Source organism: Mauremys mutica, chromosome 18, assembly GCF_020497125.1.
Source record: "Mauremys mutica isolate MM-2020 ecotype Southern chromosome 18, ASM2049712v1, whole genome shotgun sequence".
Classification (NCBI taxonomy): domain Eukaryota; kingdom Metazoa; phylum Chordata; order Testudines; family Geoemydidae; genus Mauremys; species Mauremys mutica.
The window spans coordinates 10,002,451-10,029,492 of NC_059089.1; the positions used below are offsets into that span (position 1 = coordinate 10,002,451).

The 27,042-nt window shown below is 45.0% G+C and overlaps 1 protein-coding gene across 2 annotated transcripts; it reads left to right on the forward strand.

The window, feature by feature from the left end:
- LOC123352494 (ficolin-1-like) lies at positions 1 to 26,024 on the forward strand. Of its 2 annotated transcripts, none has more exons than XM_044992694.1 (10): positions 1 to 152; positions 14,639 to 14,752; positions 15,475 to 15,528; positions 15,792 to 15,827; positions 17,276 to 17,320; positions 18,331 to 18,366; positions 19,188 to 19,315; positions 20,327 to 20,456; positions 21,050 to 21,184; positions 25,024 to 26,024. In XM_044992694.1, exons 1-10 carry the CDS (start codon positions 47 to 49, stop codon positions 25,269 to 25,271), a joined length of 1,032 nt encoding a protein of 343 aa, XP_044848629.1. In that variant the 5' UTR covers positions 1 to 46; the 3' UTR covers positions 25,272 to 26,024. The 2 variants fall into 2 exon arrangements, with proteins under 2 accessions (XP_044848629.1, XP_044848630.1); XM_044992695.1 differs by lacking the exon at positions 1 to 152 and adding an exon at positions 12,907 to 12,989.
- The last annotated feature ends 1,018 nt before the right edge of the window (positions 26,025 to 27,042 follow it).

Genomic DNA, 27,042 nt, shown 5'->3' on the forward strand with positions numbered 1-27,042 from the left:
AGAACTGCAAGGAGCTATTAGCCAGAGGGCACCTCCTCTACCCCCCATGACTGTAACGCTGACCGTGCTGTGTGACATGGACACAGATGGTGGAGGCTGGATTGTAAGAACAGAGCATAATGAAGCTCTTCGGACACTTTTCTTCTTGCACAGTAGGTTTCTGTCCCAACAAAGAGAGATGCCCCTTAATCAGTGGGTTTCAGTTTGGAAATAAATATGAAAACAGAAACTCAAACAAGGAGCTGTTTGCTCAGCCTGATTAGCTGAAGAAAATATAGGGACTTCCTGATCCTAGTATCACTATGTATCCATATTTCCTCATACAGTGTTAATACAGACATTTCACAACGATATCCACCACCAGTGTGCCATTAGCTCTCAGAGAAGACTATACACTTTCATAATACAGTGACATCGTATACAAGCAATCAGTTGGTTCAATTGCTTATCACTTGAGGTTCAGGGCTCCTGTCTTTATAGATCAGTGAATCTTTTAAATGGATTCAGTTGAAGGTTACTCTTCAAAGTAAAGTTTATTCAAGCGGTGAGGAAGGCATCTGGTAGTGAAGGAAGCTCCATGTTTGTTTCCCTGAGCCACGGGTAGGTGGCAGGAGCACATACATGGTGCACAGTGAAACCAGAATAACAATGGGACGTAGGTTAAGACAGAGAAGGCGGAAAGCACCCACCGGCAAAAACAAAAGTCAGTGCCTGTGTTATTGCTTACATGTAAATTGAGGCAAACCCCCAGTCCTTTGTTTAGGACAAACCTATTTAACATCTTTACCTAGGGAAGCCATGTGGTCTGGAATATGTTTGAGTTACATCACATGGGCCAGTTAATAACTTTACATATAATGTTGCTGCCTACATCTTACCATGTTGTTGTTGACTAGGAAGTTGTTAGTTTGTAAATGACACTTCACAAGGCACACGTTGTACAATGATTATCACTGTAGTAAGTAGGGGGTAAAAACAGGGGTGCTTAGGGTCACAGAGGTGTGGACAGTGTCTAGCATAATGGGGGCCTCCAAGGGCTTCTGTAATATAAACAATCAATATGAGTAATAAACGCTAATGGGATATGCTGCATATTTTGCTTTCAGATTATTTTCAAAAGAAACCAACAAACTTTGGGTCTAATGCTTAGATTTTTTACAACAACTCTTAATTTGCCAAGTGCACCTCGTTTGAAATTGCAGGGCACAGTGAGAAATACAAGGTGATCCGTGAAGCCTTTGTTGCCGGCAGTGTGGGTGGGTTCTGGGAAGCTCCTGTTGTACCCATTATGGCAGAGGAAAACCATGGCAAGGCAAAGAGATGTAGAATATTCTATTGCAGAAGCCAAATACATCCCACTCCAATTACAACATGAAATGTCTATTAAATACTGTCCCTTTCATACACCAGGAGTCTCACGATGGGCTACTGTAGTAATCACCCTTTGCCACTGCGTCTATATGCAGAGGCTGATTGAATAAGCGAAAGGTGATCTAATCCATGGAAGTGAGCTCGCTCTTTCAAGAAATACTGTTTATTCTGCTCCTGTGGCGGCATTGCAGGAGCACAGAGTCAGCTGTGCTGTAGTTTGGATATCCTGCCAAGTGAAGCGACTGAAAGCAGAGATAGGGACAGCTACTGCTGATTACTTGTGGCACCTTAGAGACTAACACATTTATTTGAGCATAAGCTTTCGTGGGCTAAAACCCACTTCATCAGACGCATGGAGTGGAAAATACAGTAGGAAGATATATACAGAGAACATGAAAAGATGGGGGTTGCCATACTAACTCTAACAAGACCAATCAATTAAGGTGGGCAATTAGCAGCAGGAGAAAAAAAACTTTTGTAGTGATAATCAGGATGGCCCATTTCAAACAGTTAACAAGAAGGTCTGAGTAACAGTAGGGGGAAAAATTAGCATGGGGAAATAGCCCCGCTGCCATGTACACTGGCCAAACCGGACAGTCTCCACGCAAAAGAATAAATGGACACAAATCAGACGTCAAGAATTATAACGTTCAAAAACCAGTCGGAGAACACTTCACCCTCCCTGGTCACTCAATTACAGACCTAAAAGTGGCAATTCTTCAACACAAAAACTTCAAAACCAGACTCCAACGAGAAACTGCAGAACTGGAATTAATTTGCAAACTGGACACCATTAAATTAGGCTTGAATAAAGACTGGGAGTGGTTAGTTCATCACACAAACTAAAAACTATTTCCCCTTCCTAATTTCCCCCCCCCCCCCCACTATTACTCACACTTTCTTGTCAACTGTTTGAAATGGGCCATCCTGATTATCACTATCACTACAAACTTTTTTTTTCTCCTGCTGCTAATAGCCCAGCTTAATTGATTTGTCTTGTTAGAGTTGGTATGGGAAACCCCATCTTTTCATGTTCTATCTATCTATCTCTTCCTACTGTATTTTCCACTCCATGCATCTGATGAAGTGGGATTTAGCCCACGAAAGCTTATGCCAAAATAAATTTGTTAGGCTCTAAGGTGCCACACGTACTCCTCGTTCTTTTTGCTGATACAGACTAACACGGCTACCACTCTGAAACCTATTGCTGATTGTTTTCCTAAATTAGATCTTAATGCCCTTGAGAAACATCTGAATTATTTGAAGCAGGAACATCAGGATTGGTACACATCACTGAGTGGGTGGACATGACCACTTTTATGCAAACTGCACATCCTAACTCCCACACACAAGAGGCAGAAATATGCTCTGGACTGCAGAGTCCGCACTGGAGGAGTACTTAGGCACAGCATGATGCCTCAGTAGGCTCAGTGATAAGCTAATGGGATTCCATTGTGCTCCCATAACACCATCACAATGGTGCAAACTGGTGCACCCAAGGATTGACCCCCTGACTGCAGCGAGTTACTTGGGATTTATTTTACTGTAGCCCCCTTCTGGTGCACCCCTGATTACTAAAGTTGGTGGAGGCTATCTCCTTGAGTAATTGATGATCCCCCTTTGGGACCAATAAGCCCTGGGTCCCTGATGATTGGTGACTCACTTAGTAGCTGGATGTGCAGATGGCTAACACCACCAGGCTTCTTGGATAAATAACTAATCAGACCCTCCTAAGGATGTCATTTGTTTGTTTCCTGGAACAGGAAAAGGGGCAGCTAAGAGAGGGAAGGGGAGGGGAGCAGGAGAAAGATTTAGGGATGGTGACTAAATGGCTTCCCAACCTGTGTTACAACAGTACATTAAAACCTACAACTACAATACCTTCAGGGGCAGTGAAGCTGGAGCTCGAGAGCAGGTTAGCATCACTGTCTGTGCTGTGGGCAGCTTCCCAATTGGCGGGCAGGTGTCCCAGGTGAATTGTTGAGCCCTGGTCTTCCTCAATAAGGAAGATGCAGTTGCAGATGACGCCTGTTCCTCCAAATCGTATGTCCTTCAGGAGTCTGTACGTCATAAGATTGTGGGGTGACCTCATGAGTCTCTACTGCCCTCAGTGCCCAGCAAGTACCATCGTGAATCCCCACAGTATCTCTAGGTTTCAAAAGCACCAACACACTGGACCCTCCATCATAAGATATCTTTTGTTTACACTTACATTGGTTATACACACAGAATCATAGCACTGTAGGACTGGAAGGGACCTTGAGAGGTCATCTAGTCCAGTCCCCTGCACTCAAGGCAGGGCTAAGCATTATCTAGACCATCCCTCACAGGTGTTTGTCCAACCTGCTCTTTAAAATCTCCAATGATGGAGATTCTACAACCCCTGGGCAATTTATTCCAGTGCTTAACCACTCTGACAGTTAGGAAGTTTTTCCTAATGTCCAACCAAAACTGCCCATGCTGCAATTTAACCCCATTGCTTCTTGTCCAAGCCTCAGAGGTTAAGGACAAAAAAATTTCTCCCTCCTCAACCTTTTGTGTACTTGAAAACTGTTATGTCCCTGCTCAGTCTTCTCTTCTCCAGACTAAACAAGCCCAATTCTTTCAGTCTTCCCTCATAGGTCATGTTTTCTAGACCTTTAATAATTTTTGTTGCTCTTCCCTGGACTTTCTCCAATTTGTCCACATCTTTCCTGAAAAGTGGCTCCCAGAACTGGACACAATACTCTGGTTGAGGCCTAATCAGTGCAGGGTAGAGCAGAAGAATTACTTCTTGTGTCTTGCTTACAACATTCCTGCTAATACCTCTCAGAATGATGTTTGCTTTCTTTGCCACAGTGTTACACTGTTGACTCATATTTAGCCTGTGATCTACTATGACCCCAGATCCCTTTCTGCAGTGCTCCTTCCTAGGCAGTCATTTCCCACTTTGTATGTGTGCAACTGATTGTTCCTTCCTAAGTGGAGTGCTTTGCATTTGTCATTATGGAATTTCATCCAATTGACATCAGATCATTTCTCCAGTTTGTCCAGATCATTTTGAATTTTAATCCTATCCTCCAAAGCAGTTGCAACCCATCCCCGCTTGGTATCAGCCGCAAATTTTATAAGTGTACTCTCTATGCCATTATCTAAATCATTGATGAAGATACTGAACAGAACTAGACCCAGAACTGATTGCTGTGGGACCCCACTTGATATGTCATTCCAGCATGATGGTGAACCACTGATAACTACTCTCTGGGAACAGTTTTCCAACCAGTTATGCATCCACCGTCTAGTAGCTCCATCTAGACAGTATTTCCCCTGTTTGTTTATGAGAAAGTCATGCAAGACAGTATCAAAAGCCTTACTAAAGTCAAGATATACCACACCTACAGCTTCCCCCCACTCCTAAGTCGTGTTACCCTGTCAAAAAAAGCTGTTAGGTAGATTTGACACACTTGGTTCTTGACAGATTCTTGCTGACTGTTACCTAGACACTAATAAGATATGTATTTGCAAATTGATTTCTTAATTATTTGCTCCAGGTTATTATCTTTTTGGGTACTGAAGTTAAGCTGACTGGTCTGTAATTCCCTGTGTTGTCCTTATTTCCCTTTTTATAGATGGGGATCTAAGTCAGTATTGCCAATAGGGATCCCTGCCGAGTTAGAGCGTCTTGTTCTCAGCTTCCTGCCAAACAGTCTCTCTGCAGGTGACAGTCCATGATTAACTGGTGCTGCTCTATAGTTCAGAATAGCCAAGTATGGATCTGTACCCATGGCAGTGGCCTTTCTCAAAAGCTGTTTTCACAATTTTCACGCCATTCTCTACAAGACCATTGAACTGAGGATACCTGGGACTCAAAGTTATATGCTTAAACCCATACTCTCTACCCAATTATTTAAATTAATGGCCATCAAACTGTGGACAATTACCAGACATGAGATCTTCAGGCAGTCCATGCCTGGAAAATATGGTTTTCATGCACATTACATGTTTTGATGTGGTATTTTCTCATCAAAGAACCTCTGGATAATGAATAACAATCTACCATCAAAACATTGTTTTTACCAGCATAGGTAAATAAATCCACACCAACTTCAGACCATGCTCTTAACTGTTCATTATTTATCAACCTAGGCTCTTTTTTCTGTTTTGTTGGTATTTTTGACATGTTTAACACATTTTAACAATTTTGTCTCTCATTGTTCATTTGTGGCCAATACAGTCTCTCTCTAGCTCTGCATTTACCTTTTGCCATACCCAAGTACCCTTCCTGTATACTAGTAAGCATGTCAGCTTGTAACATCTTAGGTACTACTCTCCGATTTCCTCCAAACAACATGTCATCAATAACAGATCGTTCTGCTTTAAACTGTTAATAGGGACATGGTAGGTAATGTCCTGGCCACCCTGCAGTAATAGCCTTAATACCCTCTGTAAAGTCTCACCATTAGCTGTAGCCCGAGAAAACTCTTTCCACTTCCTGTCTGAGGCTGGACAATTTGTTTGTATTAGTCTCACATGTCTGACTTCACCGCTGTTTTTATTACAGTTTTATCAAATGTTCAGGATAATGTGTCCCGTACTTCCTCTCCCACATGCACTCTTTGTATCAGCCCAAGGGCTGGGCCTGTTTTTAAATCCAATGTACGTGCTTTATTCCCTCAAAGTTTATCAGCTCTGTTTGATCTTTTATTGTCACTGCTAGTACACATGTAGGAATTGTTTCCCCCATTATAAGCTTTCAGTTTGATCTGTTTGCTAACAATGTTCCCTATTTTTTTCAAACTTTTAGCACTAATATCTGAAAGAACATTTACCTGAGCATCAGTGCACAATTTGTAGGTTATAAGAGTCCCATTAGTGTCTAAGGAAATTGCCCATTCATCTCTTCCTTCCTCTTCAGATACAGCTCCTAGATAATAGAACTCCTGAGATGTTGTCTGTGCTCTCTTCCTGGATTACGGCATAAGCATGCAGGCTTCCGCAGTTGCTGATCCTGGTTGCAGACTTTGGCACAATTATTGTATTTCTTACAAATATTGCAGTGCTTACCAAAAACTGGGCAATGTTGAGGTCATTTTTTGTCCACATCTTGAGCAATCCTTGAAGCTTTCTCTTGCAAACCCTTGTGCTTTGCCTTTTTCATACTTCTCTATGTTTTTTGTTTTGTACTGACTGACTTCTTGCCAGTTTTTTGTCTTTCTTGTCACTCTATCTAGAGTGGCAGTGTCCTCTTTCCCTTCCATTATTTTTATGCCGTTGAAGGATTTCTGTTGCCTGACACAGTCTTACTGCTTTATCCAAAGTGAGATAAAATGGTTACTCACCTTCTCGTAACTGTTGTTCCTCGAGATGTGTTGCTCGTGTCCATTCCAGTTAGGTGTGTGCGTGCCACATGCACAGTTGTCAGCAGGTTTTTCCCCTAGCAGCCCCCGTTGGGTCAGCTGTGGAGCCCCCTGGAGTTGCGCCTTCATGGCGGTGAATATAGGTCCCTGCCGACCCACCACCTCTTCAGTTCCTCCTTGCCGGATACTCTGACAGAGGGGAAGGCGGGCGGGTTTGGAATGGATATGAGCAACACATCTCGAAGAACAAGAGTTACAAGAAGGTGAGTTACCGTTTTTTCTTCCTCAAGTGCTTGCTCATGTCGATTCCAATTAGGTGACTCCCAAGCCCTAACTAGGAGGTGGGGTCGGAGCTTGTGGCGTCGCCGATTGAGTCACCGCTCTGCCAAACGCTGCATCGTCCCTGGCATGCTGGGTAATAGAATAATGAGAGGTGAAAGCATGAACCGAGGACCATGTCGCCCCCCTGCAGATCTCCTGGATCGGAACCTGGGCCAGGAACGCTGCTGAGGAGGCCTGTGCTCTTGTAGAATGTGCCATTAGAGTAGAGGCCGGAACTTTTGCCAGGTCATAATATGCCCAGATACAGGACATGATCCACCATGAAATTGTCTGTGATGACACCAGAAGGCCTTTCATTCTATCCACAACTGCCACAAATAACTGGTTCGACTTACGGAATGGCTTTGTGCGTTCAGTGTAAAAAGCCAGAGCTCGCTGAATGTCCAATGAGTGAAGCCTTTGCTCATGAGCATCCGTATGAGGCTTAGGGTAAAAGACTGGTAGAAAAATGTCCTGATTGGCACGGAATTGGGAGACAGCCTTTGGAAGAAAGGCTGGATGAGGCCTAAGTCCCACCTTGTCCTTATAAAAAACGGTATAAGGAGATCAGATGTTAAGGCTCAGACACTCTCCTTCCTGATGTTATGGCAACTAGGAAAGCCACCTTCCATGATGGGTAGAGCAATGAACAAGTTGCTAGGGATTCTAAGGGGTGGGGACATTAGCCTGGAAAGGACCAGTTTAAGGTCCCATGCCGGGATTGGTTGCTTAACCTGTGGGTATAGCCTGTCCAGACCTTTCAGGAAATGACTGACCATCGGGTTGGTGAAGACTGAACAGCTGGCTGCTCCCGGGTGGAAGGACAAAATGGCAGTCAGATGGACCCGGAGAGATGATACTGAGAGGCCCTGATGTTTTGTTGGAGCATAAGCTTTTGTGGGTGAATACCCACTTCATCAGATGCATGTGGGTCAGACGCAGTTTGAGGGTTTCCCGACATAGAGGAGAGGAACAAGCTCCACCCTGCTTGTTTATAAAAAACATTGCAATTGTGTTGTCCATCATCCCCTCTGTGCATTTCCCTTGCAAGTGGGCCTGGAAAGTCTGGCATGCCAGGCGGACCATTCTCAGCTCCTTGATGTTGATGTGGAGTGAGAGCTTGTCTTGTGACCAGAGACCTTGGGTCTGAAGATCTCCCAGGTGAACACTCCATCCCAATGCTGATGCATCTGTCACCAGGGATAGGGAGATCTGGGGCTTTGCGAAGGGGACTCCTGCACGTACTGTCTGTGGGCTGAGCCACCAGACGAACAACTCGAGAACTGGCGCCGGGAGGGTGACCACCTTGTCCAGACTGTCATGCTCTGGCCGATAGGCTGACGCCAGCCAGGCCTAGGGAAGCCTGAGCCTCTGCCTCACATGCTGTACCACATATGTACATGCTACCATGTGGCTGAGGAGCTTCAAGCAGTTCCTTGCTGTGGTGGTGGAGTACCGCTTGAAGCTTTGTATGATGTCTGTCATTGTCCGAAACCAAGACTCCGGCAGGGATGTCCTGGCCTGACCTGAGTCCAATACTGCTTTGATAAACTCTATTCTCTGCGCAGGGGATAGAGTTGATTTGTGCTTGTTGAGAAGGATACCCAGATGTCGAAGGTGGATATTATGAAGCTGACCTGGGGCTCCACAGATCGTCCCCTGAGTAGCCAGTCATCAAGGTATGGGAATACTTGCACCTGTCTCCGTTGTAGGAAGGTGGCTACGACTGCCAGGCATTTGGTAAACACTCGAGGGGCCGCTGACAGACCAAAGGGGAGGAGCGTAAATTGGAAATGGTTGCGGTTGACCACAAACCTGAGAAAATGCCTGTGAGCTGGAATTATAGCTATGTGGAAGTACGCGTCCTTGAGGTTGAGGGCGGAGTACTAGTCTTCCAGATCCAGAGATGGAATGATTGTGTTTAGAGTCTGTTGAGACCTTGCAGACTGAGGATGGGTCTGAGACCCACTTTGGCTTTGGGGATTAGGAAGTAACGGGAATAGAACCCTTTGCCCCATAGCTCCTCCACTGCTCCCACTGCGAGGAGCGTTTGGACCTCCTGCATGAGGAGATGCTCATGGGAAGGGTCCCTGAAGAGGCATGGGGAAGGGGGGTGGGAAGGAGGGGAGGAGCAGAATTGGAGAGAATATCCCACTTCTACCGTGCAAAGGACCTAGCGGTCCGAAGTTATCTGGGACCAAGCATGGTAAAAGGGGGACAGATGATTCAGAAAACAGGGAGAAGGATCCGGTAATGAAACCAGTGCATTGTCCCCGGGCGCACCTTCAGAAGGTCTGCTTAGAGCCTGACTGCCTTGCCAAGTGCTGGCCTTGGCTGGGTGGAGGATGGAGAGGCTTGCGCCTACCATTCCTGCCCCGCTTCCTTGAGAAGTCCTGCCTGGGATGGGGAGGGTAGAAGCTCTGTGGCGGCTGAGGTTTAAAATGTTTTCGCTGGGTTGCAGGGGTATGTAGGCCCAGTGACTTTAATACAGCCGCAAATCTTTTAGGGCGTGAAGCCTGGAGTCTGTTTGCTCTGCAAAAAGGCCCGTGCCATCAAAAGGCAGGTCCTGAATTGTTTTTTGTACTTCAGGAGGAAGGCCGGATGCTTGGAGCCACGAACTCCTCCTTGTGGCTATTCCTGAGGACAAGGTTTGCGCAGCTGAGTCTGCAGCATCCAGTGAGGCCTGTAAAGAGGTCCGTTCCACTGCCTTTCCCTTGTCCACTCTGGCCCCAAATTCTGTTTTGGATTCAGATGGAACGAACTCCTTGAATTTCAGCATGGAGGTCCATGAGTTGAAATGTATCTGCTCAGGATTGCCTGTTGGTTGGAGCCCTCAGGTCGAGTAAACCTTCCAGACATCAGAGTCGGCCCTTGCTGCCCCTGCCTCTCTTTCATTCACTGCGTCCACAACAAGCGAACAGGGCTGCGAGTGAGTAGCTAAGTACTCGCACTCCTTAGAGGGGACAAAATACTTCCTGTCCAACCCCTTCTGTGTAGGGAGAATGGAGGGAGGGGTTTGCTACAGAGTTTTTTGTAGTGTACTGAATAGCCTTGTTGAGAGGCAAAGCCACCCAAGACAGCCCCTCCAGGGTCTTATCACTCGACTACCTCTTCAGCCTGACGCCCCATATTGTGAGCTACCCTATGCAGAAGGCCCTGGTGTGCTCTACTGTCAATAGTGGGTGGCCCAGAGGAGGAAGACACTGCCACCGATTCATCCGGAGAGGACGGCAATGAGGTCAGAGGCGGCACCGGGCTTTCCTGGCCCCCTGGACTCGTCCTGCTCGGTGCCACGCTCCTTGGTGCTGGTGGTAGGCCCAGGATCTGGACATGGCTCGCACTGATGCTCTTTCGGAGCCCTGAGGGGCGGGACGGTCCATGGCTGGTGGAGGCATCTGTGCTTCCGACACCACCGAGTGGGAACCCTTGAGTGCGTGCCCTAGGCTTGGTGGTAGGCCCATGGAGTCCAGAATGGCCATTGCTCGGGCCCTTGCCTCTGTGTTTGCCATGGCACAATCCTTACGTCCTGTCTATATCTGCAGCAGTCTGATCGGTGCTGGCTGCGCCTTGAGTAACAGGACTCCGCCTCGGAGTCCGATGATCAGGCTCTTGAGTGCGAAGACCATGGTGGTGCTGCGAGGAAGATGCTGTAGAGCGGTGCTGCAGTGGCGGGACCGGTGCCGGGCAGATGGTGCTGGAGACCGGTGCCGTGGAGAGCAGTGCTGCGGAGATGGTGACTGGTGCCTCCTCATTGCAGGCTTGCCTCTGGACGGTGCCACGCAGTGCGGCCCCAGAGGTCTATCCCGGATGACGGGAGTCTATGGAGCTGTCATGGCAATCAAGTCCCTTGCCGCCTCGAAAGTGTCTGGGATGGAAGAGAGCTCTAGCTCCTCCACCTGGCACACTCAGTGAGGACAGTCCAACAGCACCGGACTTGATGAGCCCCTTGCAAGACTGAAGTTGACAGCGCTGGCTCCTGTGAAATCAGCACCAGGTGCTCCTGCGCAGGACACACCCCAGTGGCACTGTCTGACCCTGCCTCTCTTGGTGCAGGCGAGCACCCGCTGTCCACATTCTTGTACCGCTCATGCGGCACTGGGGAGCGCGAGCAGCGCCGGGCTGCCTCCGCGAGCTTCGGTACCGGGAAGTGTCGGCGCTGAGGGTCTCTATGACCAGAGTCCTTCCTTGGCACCGTTTCTTGCACGGAGGCTGGAGCGCTCCGCACAGAGGTGCTCGATGCTGGAACCAGTTGGCCCGAAGCCAGCTGGGGACGGAGGGCTGCTTCCATCAGGATCTGCTTCAGCCTGAAGTCCCTTCTTTCTTAGTCCTCAGGTGGAACTCTTTACAAATCTTGCATCAATCTGCTTGGTAGGCCCTCCCCTCACCCCCAGATACTTGAGACGAGAGTCGTGGGGATCGCCTATTGGCATGGGCTTGTGGCAGGTTCCGCAGAGTTTGAACCCTTGGGATCGAGGCATACCCCAGACCTCAGAGGAGACAAACTGGAGAGAGGAACCCCCTCCCCCACTCCTAGCTAACAAACTAACTTACTAACTAAACAACTATTTACAGAGAGCTAAGTACAAATACTAGGGGAAGCACTTGCTAAGCTAAGCGACCATAGCTCCAACGACCGTCACTGGTGGTAAGAAGGAATGAAGAGGTGGCAGGCTGGCAGGGGCATATATTCACCGCCATGAAGGCGTCACTCCAGGGGGCTCCACGGCCGATGTGATGAGGGCAGCTAGGGGAAAAACCTTCCGAAGACTGTGCACACGGCACGCACACACCTAATTGGAATCAAAATGAGCAATCATTCAAAGAACCATATCTTCCAATAGTCTCTTTTGCAGCTTTGGGTCTCTGATTCCAATTACAAACCACAATACCACATTGGGAAGAGAGGAAATATCCTTTGCACAGAGGTAGAACAGCATCTGCCTTCTTGCTGTATGGACTGGAATCATGCAAACACATATGCACATAAAGAAATGATCCTCAGCAGTGATCTGCTATCAATAGCATCCGCCGTGTAGCAATCATTGAAAAATCACATGTACATATAGAAAAATGCAGCAGTGGTATATGAGCAGATATGGCCTGGGCATGCATCATTATTATTTATCATTTCTATGACACAGGCACACAGAGCACGGCAAAAATCAGGATAATAATTCTTTTCTCCCACTCTTCACTTGTCTTTGGGAAGTGCTGTAGCCCGTGTTATACAGGAGGTCAGACTAGATGATCACAATGGTCACTTCTGGTCTTGGAACCTATCGCTCTATTACTGTCTCCTACTATGGGTTTGCACAGAGGGGTCCAATCTGACGCGAAGTCTCCTGTGGCTACTGTCATACAAATAATAATAACAGAGCAGTTGGCTAGTAAATTCACCCAATCCTGCTCTCCTTGTTCACCCAAAGGTTCCCACTGAAGCCAACAGGGGGCTTTGAAGGGATGGAGAAAGTCAGCTTGGGCTCATTATTTGGCACCATATTTTAATATTTCAGAAGACACATTCACATGACTTAACTTTGTGAGCAAAGGTTCAGACTGGCTCCGTTCAATAATCGTCATTGCACGATACCGTGTTTGCTGTGCGGGGAAGCAACGGCTGCCAGTCCAGTACTGAACATGTTCTATCAGACCATTTTATCAGCTACGGTTGTGATCGCTGCAGCATAAACATCTCAGTGGAAACTACTGGAATGTGGCGAGTGGGAAGGAGGCGCTGAGATGCCGGAGGCAGAGAGCTTTATTTGCTGTAGGCTCTTCGTTATTGCATATAAAAGGCTTACAGGGACTGAAATACTAAAGTAGAAGAGGAGGTGGGGAGAAGACAAGTGGAGCTGCCATTGCAGAGCCCAGCACTAGCCATGGGGAGAGCTGCCCAGAAAACCCTCCTCTCTTTACTCTGTCTAGCAGCAGCGGTTTGTCAGGCTCAGGACACCTGCCCAGGTGAGTGAAAGACAATCCTGTTCCAAACTGCGTTTCATAGTGTGGTTCTTGCCAACCTGGACCCTGGGGGAACTGGGAACTGTTCAGGAATGTTTCTTATCCTACATGTCTATAAAGTGCTTTGCCTGCTTATGGTGCTTTTTAAATACTAAAAAGAACAGCTTCTCTGTACAAAATTCCTTTGTAGAAATTACTCTATATTGCAGAAGTGCCCGTCACAGACTGGAGGTGTTCAAAAAAAGGACACGGTTTTTGCAAAAAATGTTCTGAAATTGTTGTCTCTTGCCTTCATTGAGAATCTTAAAAAATTGACTTGACCTCCTCTCCCTCATGTCCATTTACTGTCTTCTAACCTCTCTACACTGCTGCTGGAATCTCTCTGTCTAAAGCTCCCATCTCCTCTGCATATTGGGGCCAAAGCATTTCCAATCTGGTGACTGACCGACCCACACAGGCAGATGACCTAAATTCTGGAAAATTAAATCTCAATCTACAAAGCTCAGAGTCAGCCTATGATTTCAGATCCCTCTGCTTTTTAAAATTCACGTTGACCAAATTAAGATGATTATTTGTAAAATCGCAACTGTTGTGTATCTATCACCACAAATCCGCTACACAACTCTTTCCATGTCAACACATTCACATTGAGAATCCAGCAGCATTTAAGGTTTATTTTAGTTCATCATGAAATCCTGGAAATTCTTATGCAAGATTTAGTTAAATTTGTGCAGATATCATTCAGGCAAATGATCTCTTTGAAGGAAATGTGTCGTTTGCTAAATAAGGATTGAATACAGGCTTTGCCATCTTATGCATAAATAAATATATTATTTCAGAGCAGTATTGCTGTCTCGTTTCATCTCCTTACATTCATGATCATTTTGAAAATCATTTGCTATGTACAGTTTATGCCCAAATGTTCCATATTTGGAGGTAGAGTTCCTATGTCACTGGGCATATTAACCATGTCCACCCACATCTTGTTTACCTCAAAAATTTCCACATCAATAGAACTCAGTGGAGTTAACAGGCATGTCCCTATTTTTCTCCAGTGATGTCCCTATAAATAATTTTAAATCTCACAATGTGTATAATATAGAGAGGGGACTATTAGGTTAAAAACATATTTAGTTCTTTAAAATGTATTTCCTGAGCTTCTAAGAGCAACTGTTTTAAAAATTATTTTTCTTTTGCACAATTTCTTCACTGAATGGCAGCTATTTGTTCTTCCTCTGCATTTCATTCCACTTTTTTTTCTCTGTAGTTAATTTTGTTAAAAGATTCTCATGAACAGGCACAATGCTACAATGGTTGGGTTACAAACACTGCAGCAGAAGGTGTACATCAAAATTATCTTTGATGTGATTTTTTTTAAAAATACAAATATTTAATCATTTCTTTTTAACTTTTGTTTTCACAATAACTTAAAACAAAGACTAATAGTAATAACCCCCAACTTTTCATATTAGGGCATTGTCTCTGAAATGCTTAAAACTGAAGAAAATGTTGGATTTGTCACTAATAGAGAAAAGAAAACCAAGGAACTATCTAGGCTTTCATTTGCTGGGGTTCTCCCTCTGGATTTCTGCAAAATGTTTCAGATCCTGAGAACCTAACAATCATTGATTATGGATCATTTCTTTCCCCAGACGTGAGCTTAGTGGGTTTCAACAGTACCGATAAACTCTCCATTCTCCAAGGCTGCCCTGGAATTCCAGGTGCCACAGGACCCAGAGGAGACTCAGGAAATCCAGGAACGCGAGGTACATTCTCAGGCACTGAATGGGAATCAGGGATGTCTGGGTACTGAGGTAAATGGGAATTACTTTTGTAACATGCTCAGACTTTGGAGATTCTCCTCAACCCTGATATGAGGAAACTCACATGGCATCTTCCGTATCCTGTGGCAAGGGATTGGAGATGCAGAATAAGCAAGCTCTGAAATATTGTCCATTCCCTTTGGACTGTCAGATTGGCAACCAAGTCGTCTGGTTCTTTCCCCATCTCTGTCACTGACTCGCTGTCTGACCTTAGTCAAATCACTCTTTGAGCCTCAGTTTTCTCCTCAGTATAATGGCTATAATGGTCCTTTACCTCCCAGAGGTTATCTGAGGCACATTTCATTGATCTGTGTAAAGCGCTTTGAGAAGTTTGGATGAGAGGGGCTAGAGAGGAGGAAATCATAATTATTATCATGAGCCATGACATTTTTAATGGTAGCATGTATAAAATGGTTGTTTACCAGCTTTGGTTCTCACCTGGCAGAAAAATGTGCTTGTTCCTTTGACTTCAATTGGCCTCTATGCAAGAGCCCATGTTCTGGGATCCTGATGTGAGATCAGGGAGTCAGCGAGCCAGATGCAGATACATTATGTGAATTTCGACACAGATGGGTTATTGTAATTCCAGGTTGGGGTGGTGGGGATTATGTACTCAATATTTGTGCTACCTTGGAAACTATTCAGTCAGTTTTCTGTGTTTTCAGGACAACAGGGACCACAGGGGATCGCTGGAAAGGTGGGAGTAACTGGCCCAAAAGGTAAAGTAACAAAGGGCAGAGAACTGTGTTTTCCTACAGGTGACCTAAGAACAGGATATAAGTTTTTAATCAAATATCAATTAGAGCTAGTTATAAAGCACCAATTCCTCTAATATCTGGGCTTGAAAAACCACCATAACTTCCCTTCACTCTATATTTGACAATAAAGGGTTTATTATTGCAACAGAACTTCAGTTTTGATCCACTGTCAAGATCTCGGTATCTCTGATCAGTCTTTACTATCTTATTTTTTGTTCAATCAGGAGAAAGAGGTCCTGCTGGCCCCCCTGGAGTGAAAGGTGAGAGACCTCAGACGATTCTTCTCACTGCAGAGCCCAGGGCCGGTGCAAGGATGTTTTGGACCCTAGGTGAAACTTCCACCTTGCAGACCACCCCCACACCCCCGCCCTGAGGTGCCCCCCACGGCTGCAGCTCCCCCTCTTCGCCCTGAGGCGCTCCCCCCCCGCCTTGAGGCAACCCCCCCCGCCCCAGCTCACCCCTGCTTCGCGCATGAGCACGAGCACCCTGAGCACACCGTGGCTGCTTCACTTCTCCCACCTCCCAGGCTTGCAGGGCCAATCAGCTTAGGCGGGAGAAGTGAAGCAGCCACAGCGTGCTCGGGGAGGAGGCGGGACAGGGGTGAGCTGGGGCAGGGAGTTCCCATGCATGCCGCCCCCCCCCTTACTTGCTGCAGGCGGCCCTCCCCGCGCTCCCCTGCCCCAGCTCCCTCCGCCTAAATGCCAGCGGCGACTGGGGCGGTCGAAGATCCAGCTACCGTGGTCGCTGCCGAAGAAAATGGCGCCCCCCACATCCCAGCGCCCTAGGCGACCACCTAGGTTGCCTAAATGGTTGCACCGGCCCTGGGAGAGCCCTTTTTGGTGCTATTCATGGTGATAGAGAAATTGGGAGCAACAATTCCTCCTCCCGCCCTGTTTCATTGTACAATTTTTTCTTCCAGCTTCTTGCCAAACAAAAAAGCTGAAATGAAATTGGTTCCGGTTAAACAAGAAGTGTCCCCTTTTTGGTTTTGTTTAATAGACAAATGACAAAACAAAACGTTGTTCTGAAATGAGGAGTTGGAACATTTCAAAATTGTGAATAAAATATTAGCCTGAAAAATTTCACCCAGCTCTAATTATAATGTCTGATATGCCACGAGTCCTATGCAGCCACAGGAAATAGATCTCAACTGCAGTGGGGACGTAGCCGAAGCCTATTTCATGTCAGCCAATGCAAAAGACAAGATAAGATAAATGCAGTACTACCAGCCCCAAATCTCTGAAAAATTTCAGTCAGGTTCATCAAAAATCAGGAGACTGGTTTTAGAATCATGAGATTATGTAAAAATAATAGATGTGGTGTTCTTTTTATTTGCCTTTTTGAGTATTTAGGGTGCACTGGGGTCACATTTTGAGGCTTTCGCTGTAGCTTTGAGGGTTAGAAACTTTCCTTTTTACTGAGGCTGATGGCTGTAATTATGTCATATCCACTTGAACCCAGGAGCTTGGGCTTTAAGGAAAAGAATAATTATCATGAGAGTCATGACAAAATCATGAGAGCTGGCACATACATCACTTAAGTCCCACAAAACGCCAACTTTAACAGATTGTGCAACATGTAGGTTGTACATAGACCTTGAACTAGCCCCTCCACACAATTAAACCCAAGCGATTGTTGTAGTGAGATGTTGTATTATGTAGCTGACCTACAGGCAAAACAAGGATTTTATTCTGAGTTCTTTTTTTAGGAGATAAAGGAGCCCTGGGAGCTACGGGAGCCCCTGGAACAGCTGGTGAGACCCTCTGCACTCTCCTTTATACTGAGCACGTCCTTTCAGTTTTATTTTTGCAGCACTAACAATTAAGTGGCTTAGAAAGCTTGAATAGTTACCATGTCCACCCCATGTCCACAATATCTATATCAATCCTCCTGTAAGATTTGGACTTTACAAAGAGAGAAATAGCCCCACCTACAAACACAGGTGCCCATCCATGTGTTGTAATGTCTGGAACAACGCTAGCCAGATGACCTTTGGTATGAGAGAGAATAGTAGAAATGTAAGTGAAATCTGCAGATCTGGATGTGTATCCTAGAGAAGGCTTCTTTCTCCTATGCCTCCTTATATTTCATACATACTGGGAGTGGGGAGTATGAACCACAAGAAATGGATCTGTTAGAGGAATGATCCTTTTTGTCACTTGGAATTTTTTTTTTTTAAATATTGAGTCTCATTCACAGGCAGTGTAAGCATATGGGGAGGGATAGCTCAGTGGTTTGCTCAGGGTTGGGAGTTCAGTCCTTGAGGGGGCCATTTAGGGATCTGGGGCAAAAATCTGTCTGGGTATTGGGCCTGCTAGTGAAGGCAGGGGGCCAGACTCAGTGATCTTTGAAGGTCCCTTCCAGTTCTAGGAGATAGGTATTTCTCCTATTATTATTATTATTATTATTATAACTCCCCTGACTTGGTGGGCATTGCTTCTAGTTATTGACCAGCAATTAATTTAGTCCATTAAGGACCAGTTCTTAGCCCTGCAAGTAGGTGCCTTATGAGAGGCTTACAAAATAGTGTTGGCTACATAATGAGAGCCGTCTCGCTGGTTCAGGCTGGAAGGCTCAGATCAGAGATGTGTGTGAATCCATTAGCATTTGGTTTTCACAATTAAAAGCCTGTCTAGAGCACTTTCAATATAACTAATACTTTGCTATCGCAGCTGCCACTGTTGGCCAATTACATAGTTTAAAAGACAGTAAAACATTTTCTGGTTCCATTTCACTTTCTATTGTGTTTCTTTTCATGACCAGTGGAGGAAGTCCTGGAAGACAAACAGTGTAAGAAAGGTGAGTGTTTCTTATAACCACTAAATGTCATCTCATTCCATCCAGAGACCCAAACATGAAAACCCATTAGAGATAAACAAATTGTAAAAAAATACATCTGTGATTTACCACATTTGCTGTTCTCAAACTATCTGCAAAGAGACTTGGATCTTTTAAAATGAAGGTGTTTGCTGTTAGCAATTGGCTAGCGAATCTTTCTCCTTCAGCTGATGGGTTCGCTTGCAAACTGTTTGATGTGAGTATTCCTGTGAGTATCTGATATTTTTTCAGGGTGAGTGCTCACCCAGTCACATAATGACTGGAAGCCCCTGTGACTCACAGAGAAATTTCAAAATGCTGCCTAGGTACTTGCAGTACAAATCTTCGTGCACATTTCAGTTTCCATGAGTTTTCAAGATGCTTTGAGCCAATCCTCTGTTCAGGTTGGGCTGGTCTCACACAGAACACATGGGGTTGGGCAGGTGGTTGTGTCTTTTCCTCTTGCAAACAAACTTCATACAACCGGATTGGCACATTGGAGTCTAAATAATTTGGTTTGCTAACTACAGAGAGCATGCCAAGCCTAGATGGGTACATACGCTGCTGTCGTGGTAGGTTTCCAAAGATAGAACACAGAGGGACCACAAACTATTGAAAGGGATAGTACCCAATTCCCAAACACTACAGTGGGGAGGAGAGGAGATGGTGGCTCAAAGATTGTTTTCCCGTTACCTAATTCTGCAATTGAGCTGGCCCTCAGTGCAACATAAAGCAGCCTATGACTCCCTGTACAAGGAGAGTTATACAACCAATTTACATATTTCAATTCCTCTTTCAACCAGGAGCAAAGAACTGCAAGGAGCTGTTAGCTAGAGGGAAAATCCTGAGCGGCTGGTACACCATCTACCCCCGTGACTGTAACGCCATGACCGTGCTGTGTGACATGGACACAGATGGTGGAGGATGGATTGTAAGAACCAAGCATAATGAAGCTCATTGGACATTATTTATTGAACAACAAACAGTTTTCTGTCCCAGAAATGGGAGGTGGCCCTTACCCAGTGGGTTGTAGCTAGGAGAAAAGCATGAGGACAGAAACTCCTGAAGCTGTTAGCTCACCATGGTTAGCTGAAATAAAAACCAGACACTTCCTGAGCCCTTTTAATCCTCCCTAATCCTTGGTTGTGGGGATAGCTTGGTTGTGAACACAGTGGGTTTCATGGAGGGAACCCAGAGCTTTAGACTCTAAAAGACCCAGTCTGAGGGGACATTTGTCACTGGTCTGACACAGTTAACGAGGTTTCCCTTCTCCTGGCTATTCTCTGTCTGGATCTCAGAGCCTCCTCAATAGCTGCCTAGACTCTGGAACCAGAATTCCTTCTTCCTTCCACTTCTGTCACAGGCCTGGTGCCTCAGCTGCTCTATTGCTCAGGCAGCCCCTGAGTATGAGTGGAAAGAGCGTTCTAGGGAGCTGAGGGGTTTGAACCCTGTATGTACCTCACATTTAAACCTTTCAATTTATTATTCTGCTTATTTATATCCCAGTAGTGCCTAGAGAATCTGATGAAGATCAGGGTCCCATTGTGCTGGGTGCTGAACACACACTGAGAGACAACCCCTTTCCCTTACAGCTCATACTCTGTCCATAGACAAGGCAGAGAAAGGGCCGCTCAGAAAGCAGAGGTGATGTGACTTGCCCAAGTGGCAGAACTGGGCATAGAACCCAGGCCTCCTGATTGCCAGCCCAGTGCTGTAGTTTTCAGACCATGTGATCTTTAAATCTAGTGCTGTTGCTGCCAAGATTTAATAAGATCCTGTGGGACAAGCCTCCATCTGCGATAGTCACCTGAGGCTGAAATAGATCTGACCCTGTTAAATCTCATCCAGTGATTTACAGTCTCAGAGTTTCTGGCCTCTTGCTCAACATAGGATGGAAACCAATGTGGGATTTCCCAGCTAAGAACCTCCTGTTTCCCTGCAGGTGTTCCAGAGACGGGTGGATGGTTCTGTGGATTTTTACCGTGACTGGAATTCATACAAAAGAGGTTTTGGCAGCCGGCTGTCAGAATTCTGGCTGGGGAATGACAATATCCATCTGTTATCATTCCTTGGTAAAGACATCACTGACGCATTCTTTTCCTTACAGCAACCTTCTCCACCAAGATTTGTTCCCATATTTTAACCATGGATACATGGTATCGGTAGAGGTAACTCGTCTGCTCCAGACACCCCTTCCTGTTCCTTACAGCCCAGTCCTGCCACACAAAGCTATTGAAACCAAGAATGCTGTGGTAGCTGGGCTGGCTCCAGTCATGATTCATGGAGCAGCATTTGGTCGTTTGGTGGTTCACCCACAGTACAGCAATAAGGGATGTTACAGCGTGGATGAGGTCATAGATTCTGAACTACCTTAGCAAAGCATAACACGGAGCAGATTTTTAATAGGGAGGTTAGGTTGGTGGGCAGAAATTGAATTGATTAAGTTCGATATGAAGATATTGGTTTGATGCGAGAATCAGTGGGTGAGATTCTATGATGTGTGTAATGCAGGCAATTTAAACTAGATGATCATAATGGTCCCAGCATAATAGAGCCTGATTCGTGTTTAGAGTCTTCAGGGGCTTCTGCAATAAAAACAATCAGTAATAGTAATAAAAACTAATGGAAGGTGCTGAACATTTTGCTTTCAAATTGTTTTCTAAAGGTCCCCAGGAGCTTCGCGTCGATCTCAGAGATTTTGACGACAACTATGTATTTGCTTCCTTCTCGTCATTCAGAGTTTCAGGAGAGGCTTCAAAATACATGCTATTCATTGGACCCTTTGTTAATGGCACTGCAGGTAGATTCTCAGCTCATCCTTTTCCCTTTGTGGCAGATGGAAAAATGGAAAGCAAAAGTGATGCAGAGTATTCTATGGCAGAAGCAAAAGGCAATGTAATCTGTGGAAGTGATGTGTCAGGAAACATCAGTTATTCTCCTGTTGAACTATTAAAGGAAAAACACAAGGTTTAGTGACAACAAAACATATAGTATAATATGGATATCCTGCCTAGTGGAGGTCTGAAAGCAGAATAATGAGCCGAGGTAGGCACAGCTACTGCTGGTTGCTTCCCTAAATTAGATCTTAATGCCCTATAGAAATATCTGAATTAAACGACGTAGGCACATCAGGAGTGGTACAAGTCATTGAGTGGTTACATATGCCCCATTTCATGCAAACTATGCATCCAGACCCCCGCATACCAGAGACAGAAATAGTTTGTGCCATGCAGAGTCTTCTACACATCATCGCAGGATTGCTTAGGCAGACCCCCAAGGCAACTAGGGAGAAGGGCTTTTAACTAGGTTTAAAAGGGGCAGGGGACAAAAGCCAACAGCTAAGCATAAAAAAGGGCCACCTTAACAGAGGGCCAGATTTTTTGGGGGCGGGGACATGTAGGGTCAGAGGAGGAAGAAGAGAGTAACCAGTAGAGGCATATCTCAGATACCGATACATAAATGCAGGACGGATGGGGAATAAACGGGAAGAGCTGGAAGGATTAGTACAATAGTAAATTTACTACTTAAGTGGCATCACCGAAACTTGGTGGGATGAGTCTCATTACTGGACTATTGGTATAGTGGGGTACAGCTTGTTTAGGAGGGACAGGCAAGGTAAATGGGAGGAGGTGTTGAATTATACAGCCAGAGTAAATACACTTGTTCTCTGCTCCAGGAGGAGGCGAGAGGCAGACCAACTGACAGTCTCTGGGGAAAGAAAAAAAGCATAATAAATAGACGTGATCTCTTGATACAGGTGTACTATAGTAATGAAGGACTTCAACATCCCTGATGTTTGTTGGAAAAGTAATAAAGAAAAACACACAACTTCTGATAAGCCCTTGGAATGTAATGGGGACACCATTTTGTGGAGGAAGTAACCAGGGGGACCAGCCATTTTAGACTTAATTCTGACCAAGAAGGAGGAATTGGGAGCGAATCTGAAGGCAGAAGACAATTTGGGAGAAAGTGATCATGAAATCACAGATTTCTTTATTCTAAGGAAAGGAACGAGTGGAAACATGGACAAACTGTTAAGGAGAAGTACAAAAGAGTAGCATACTCTTATGTAGGGACAAAATAAAAAAGATTAAGGCACAAAATAAGTTACATCTAAGAAGGAACAGAAAAATCCATAGGAAGGGGTTCTTTACATATATTAGCAGAGAAAGATGAAAGCAAGTGTAGTTCCTTACTTAACAGGAATGGAGAGCTAATAAGTGATGACATCAAGAAGGCTTGGGTGTTTTGTGACTAGTGTGTTTCAATCTTCACTCAAAAGGTTACTGGTGATGACATACTCAACACACTATTAACAACAAGCCCAAATACTGGGGGAAAAGTTAAACAATATTTAGATAAGTTAGATATATTCAAGTTGGGAGGGCCTGGCAAAACTCATCCTAAGGGAATAAAATAGCTAGCTGAAACAATCTCAGAACCATTAATAATTATCTGGAGAACTCCTGGAGGATGGGTGAGGTCCCAGACCACTGGAGAAGGGCAAACATAGTACCTATCTTTAAAAAGAGAAACAAACGGGACCTGGGGAACTTTAGGCCAGTCAGCCTAACTTTGATACCTGGAAAAATACTCAAATTATTAAACAATCAAGTTGTAAACACCTAGAGGACGGTAGGATTAATTAGCAATATGCACCATGGAGTTCTCATGAACAAATCATGTCAACCCTGCCTAATTTCCTTCTTTGACAGGGTTATTGGCTTAGTGGATAAGGGGAAAGCAGTAGACATGATATATTTTGATTTTAGTAAGACTTTTGACAAAAATCCCACATGGCATTCTCAATAAGCAAACTAGGGAAATGCAGTTTGGGCGCAATTACTATAAGGTGGGTACACAACTGCTTGAAAGACTGTGCTCAAAGAGTAGTTATCATTGGTAAGCTGGGAGCGTGTATCTAATGGAGTTCTGCAGGGGTCAGTCCTGAGTCTGGTAGTAGTCAATATTTTCATTAATGAGTTGGATAATTGAGTGGAGCATATGCTTATAAATCTCCAGATGGCACCAAGCTGGGAGGGTTTGTAAGCACTTTGGAGGACAGGATTAAAATGCAAAATGACCTTGGCAAATTGGAGAACTGATTTGAATTCAGCAAGATGAAATCCAGCAAAGACAAATGGAAAGTGATTCACTTAAGAAAGACTAATCAAATGCACATCTCCAGAGTGGGGAATAACTGGCTTGGTGGTAGTACTGCTGAAAAAGAACTGGGGTTTAGAGTGGATCGCAAATTGAATATGAGTCAACAATGTGATGTAGTTTCACAAAAAGCTGATGTCATTCTGGATATGTTTATAAGACTGTGGCATGTAAGGAACAGTAGATACTTGTCCTGGTCTACTCAGCACGAGTGAGGCCTCAGAGAGAGAACAGTGTCCAATTCTGGGCACCACACTTTAGGAATGATGTGGACGAACTGAAGAGAGTAGAGGAGAGCAAGAAATGTATCTATCTTGGTTGGGAGCTGCTTGCTTCCTACGGGCTCTTTTCTCTTCAAGCTGTAGGAGCCAGCTTCTGTCATGGACTTTGAAACCCTGATGGAAACAGTGGTGCCACTTGTTACAATCACTTGCTAAGATTCCTCATAGGTCAGGATTAACTCCAATTCTTTCATATCTTGTTTGCTTGTCTTTATAGCGAAGCTTGGGACGTCCTGTTGTTCTTGTTCCCTCTGCTAGCTCCCCTTATAGCATGTCCTTGGGTATGCGTCCATCTTCCAACCTACTCATATGGCCCAGCCAGTGCAGTCATCTTTGCTTGTCATACTTGGTAAATTTGCCCTTCGAAGAACCTTTGCATTGGTGACTTTATCTTTCCATTTGGTGTTGAGTATGCAGCGTAAACAGCCTAAGTGGAAACTGTTTAACCTTTTCTCCTGATGAGCATAAGTTGTCCATGTTTCCCCACCATACATGAGAGTGCTGAGGAAGCAGGTTTGATACATTAGCATTTTGGTCTTGATGGTCAGCTGTGAGTTGTTCCATGCTCTTTTAGTTAGTCTGCTGAAGGAGGTGGCAGACTTTCCAATGGAAACATTTCGTTTTTCATCCAGTGAGAGGTTTGTGGTCACTGTAGAACCTAAATAGCTGAACTTTTTGGACGACATCTAGCTGGTTGGCATTTAAGGTGATTGAAGGATCTTCTGAACCCTCCTGTCCTAATACAACCATTTTATTGATGCTGATGGTGAGAGCAAATGCCTGACAGGTACTTTAAAGGCTGTCCATGAGTTCTTAATAGATCTTCATTGTGGGGTCTGAGGGAAGCATCATCAGCGAATAGAAGTTCCCTGATTAGCACCTTTTTGACTTTGGTCTTTGACTTAGGAAACTCTTCAGCCTGTCATGACTTATGTGATCTTGTGTAGAGATACAGTCAGAATATGGCCTGATGAAAAATGTCCCTCTCTGGAAATAGAACTGCAGTCTCTCTCCTGACCCCAGGGAGATTTCTGCTGCCTGGTGCAGGGAAAAATTTAGAAACCCCACTCCAGAACCACCAGGCTGGGCTGTGGGAACTGAACTGTAAAAATGTAAAAAATAAACAGTAAGAGATTATCTCACCCACCTTGTGTCTGTAAAAATATGTAATAAATAAACCCAATTGTTTCCACAGGGGATTCCTTAACTAACCACAACGGCATGATGTTTTCAACCCACGACCAGGACAATGACGTATCTGAGTGGAGCTGTGCTCTAGCCTTTAAAGGGGCCTGGTGGTACGGAGCATGTCATTCGGCCAACCTCAACGGATTATACCTGAAAGGAGCCCATGAAAGCTATGCTGATGGGGTGAACTGGCAGACAGGCAAAGGGCACTGGTATTCCTACAAGAGGGCAGAGATGAAAATGAGGCCCGTGTAGCTAGTCAGGGAGGCAATTGTAATAATTATACTTAGCTCTTATTTAGCAATTATAGGCCTGTCATAATGAACATTAATCTGCAGATGACAATAAAGATCTTTTCTTTATCCACCCGCCACCAGGGGGCAGACATCATCGTACACACTTATCCAGCGCAGGGCACAAGGACTAGAGCTGGTAAAAAAAAAAAAAAAAACAAAAAAAAACATAAGAATAGTTTTGTGGGGAAAAGATTGAATTTTAAAGTGGTTTGCAGTTCAAAGGATTCTAAATTAACCCAGTTTTGATTTTGTGTGTTTATTTTTTTAAATTCCTCTCCCTGATATATAGTATCTGAAAATGTTAGTTTATTTTCTCGTTTACCAAAATCCTGATTTTCTATAAAGAAAATAAGTGGTCATTGACACGAGAATATTTAGAATAAAATAAAAAATAGAATGAAAATAGAATTGCTGAAAACATTACAATATATATGATTTTTTTCCTGCCAAACAAAACATTACAACCACATCAATGACATTTCCTGAACATTTTCATATGTTTTCTCAAAAGCTGTTTGTCCACAGAAAAACTCCTAGTTTGAAAAATGTCAGCCAGCTCTGTCTGGGTTATGTCTCCTCTCCTACATGACTCTGCTGTCGCTTGATTCCATTCCCAGAAGCACCACAGACAGCTCCTACCGCTGCCATGCAATTCTTCCTGTGGTGTTAGTGACTCACTACCCTCAGATGCTGCCTCTGCCTCTGGAGAACCTTCCCCTCTGTCAATAAAGCGAAGGCTGCTCAATTATTTCCCGTCGCAGATTTGTTTGTACACACAAGCCAGTTCAATAGCATTAAAGCCCAAATGTGTCTGGCCCCCTGTGGGCAGAGTACACCCTGGGTAGCGGGCACATTATTGATCTGGCTCCCCTGGGGAGTACAAGAGAGGGGTGCTCCCTCTGCCAGCAGTGCTGTGGCTGCCGAAGGGGCATGCCTAAATAGGGTGATGGTTCAAGAAGTATGGGCTGGAAGAATGGATTATAGGATGGATAGAAAGCTGGCTAGATCGTCAGGCTCAATGGGTAGTGATTGATGGCTCCATGTTTAGCTGGTAGCCGGTTTCAGGTGGAGTGCCCCAAGGGTTGGTCCTGGGGCTGGTTTTGTTCAATATTTTCATTAATGAGCTGGAGGGTGGCGTGGACTGCACCCTCAGCAAGTTTGCAGATGACACTAAACTGGGAGGAGTGGTAGATATGCTGGAGAGTAGGGATAGCATACAGAGGGACCTAGACAAATTAGAGAATTGGGCCAAAAGAAACCTGATGAGGTTCAACAAGGACAAGTGTAGAGTCCTGCACTTAGGACAGAAGAAACCCATTCACTGTTACAGACTAGGGACTGAATGGCTAGGCAGCAGTTCTGCAGAAAAGAACCTAGGGGTTACAGTGGATGAGAAGCTGGATATGAGTCAACAGTGTGCCCTTGTTGCCAAGAAGGCTAACGGCATTTTGGGCTGTATAAGTAGGGGCATTGCCAGCAGATCAAGGGACATGATCATTCTCTTCTATTTGACATTGGTGAGGCCTCATCTGGAGTACTGTGTCCAGTTTTGGGCCCCACACTACAAGAAGGACATGGAAAAATTGGAAAGAGTCCAGTGGAGGGTAACAAAAATGATTAGGGGGCTGGAGCACATGACTTATGAGGAGGGTCTGAGGGAACTGGGATTGTTTAGTCTGCAGAAGAGAAGAATGAGGGGGGATTTGATAGATGCTTTCAACTACTTGAAA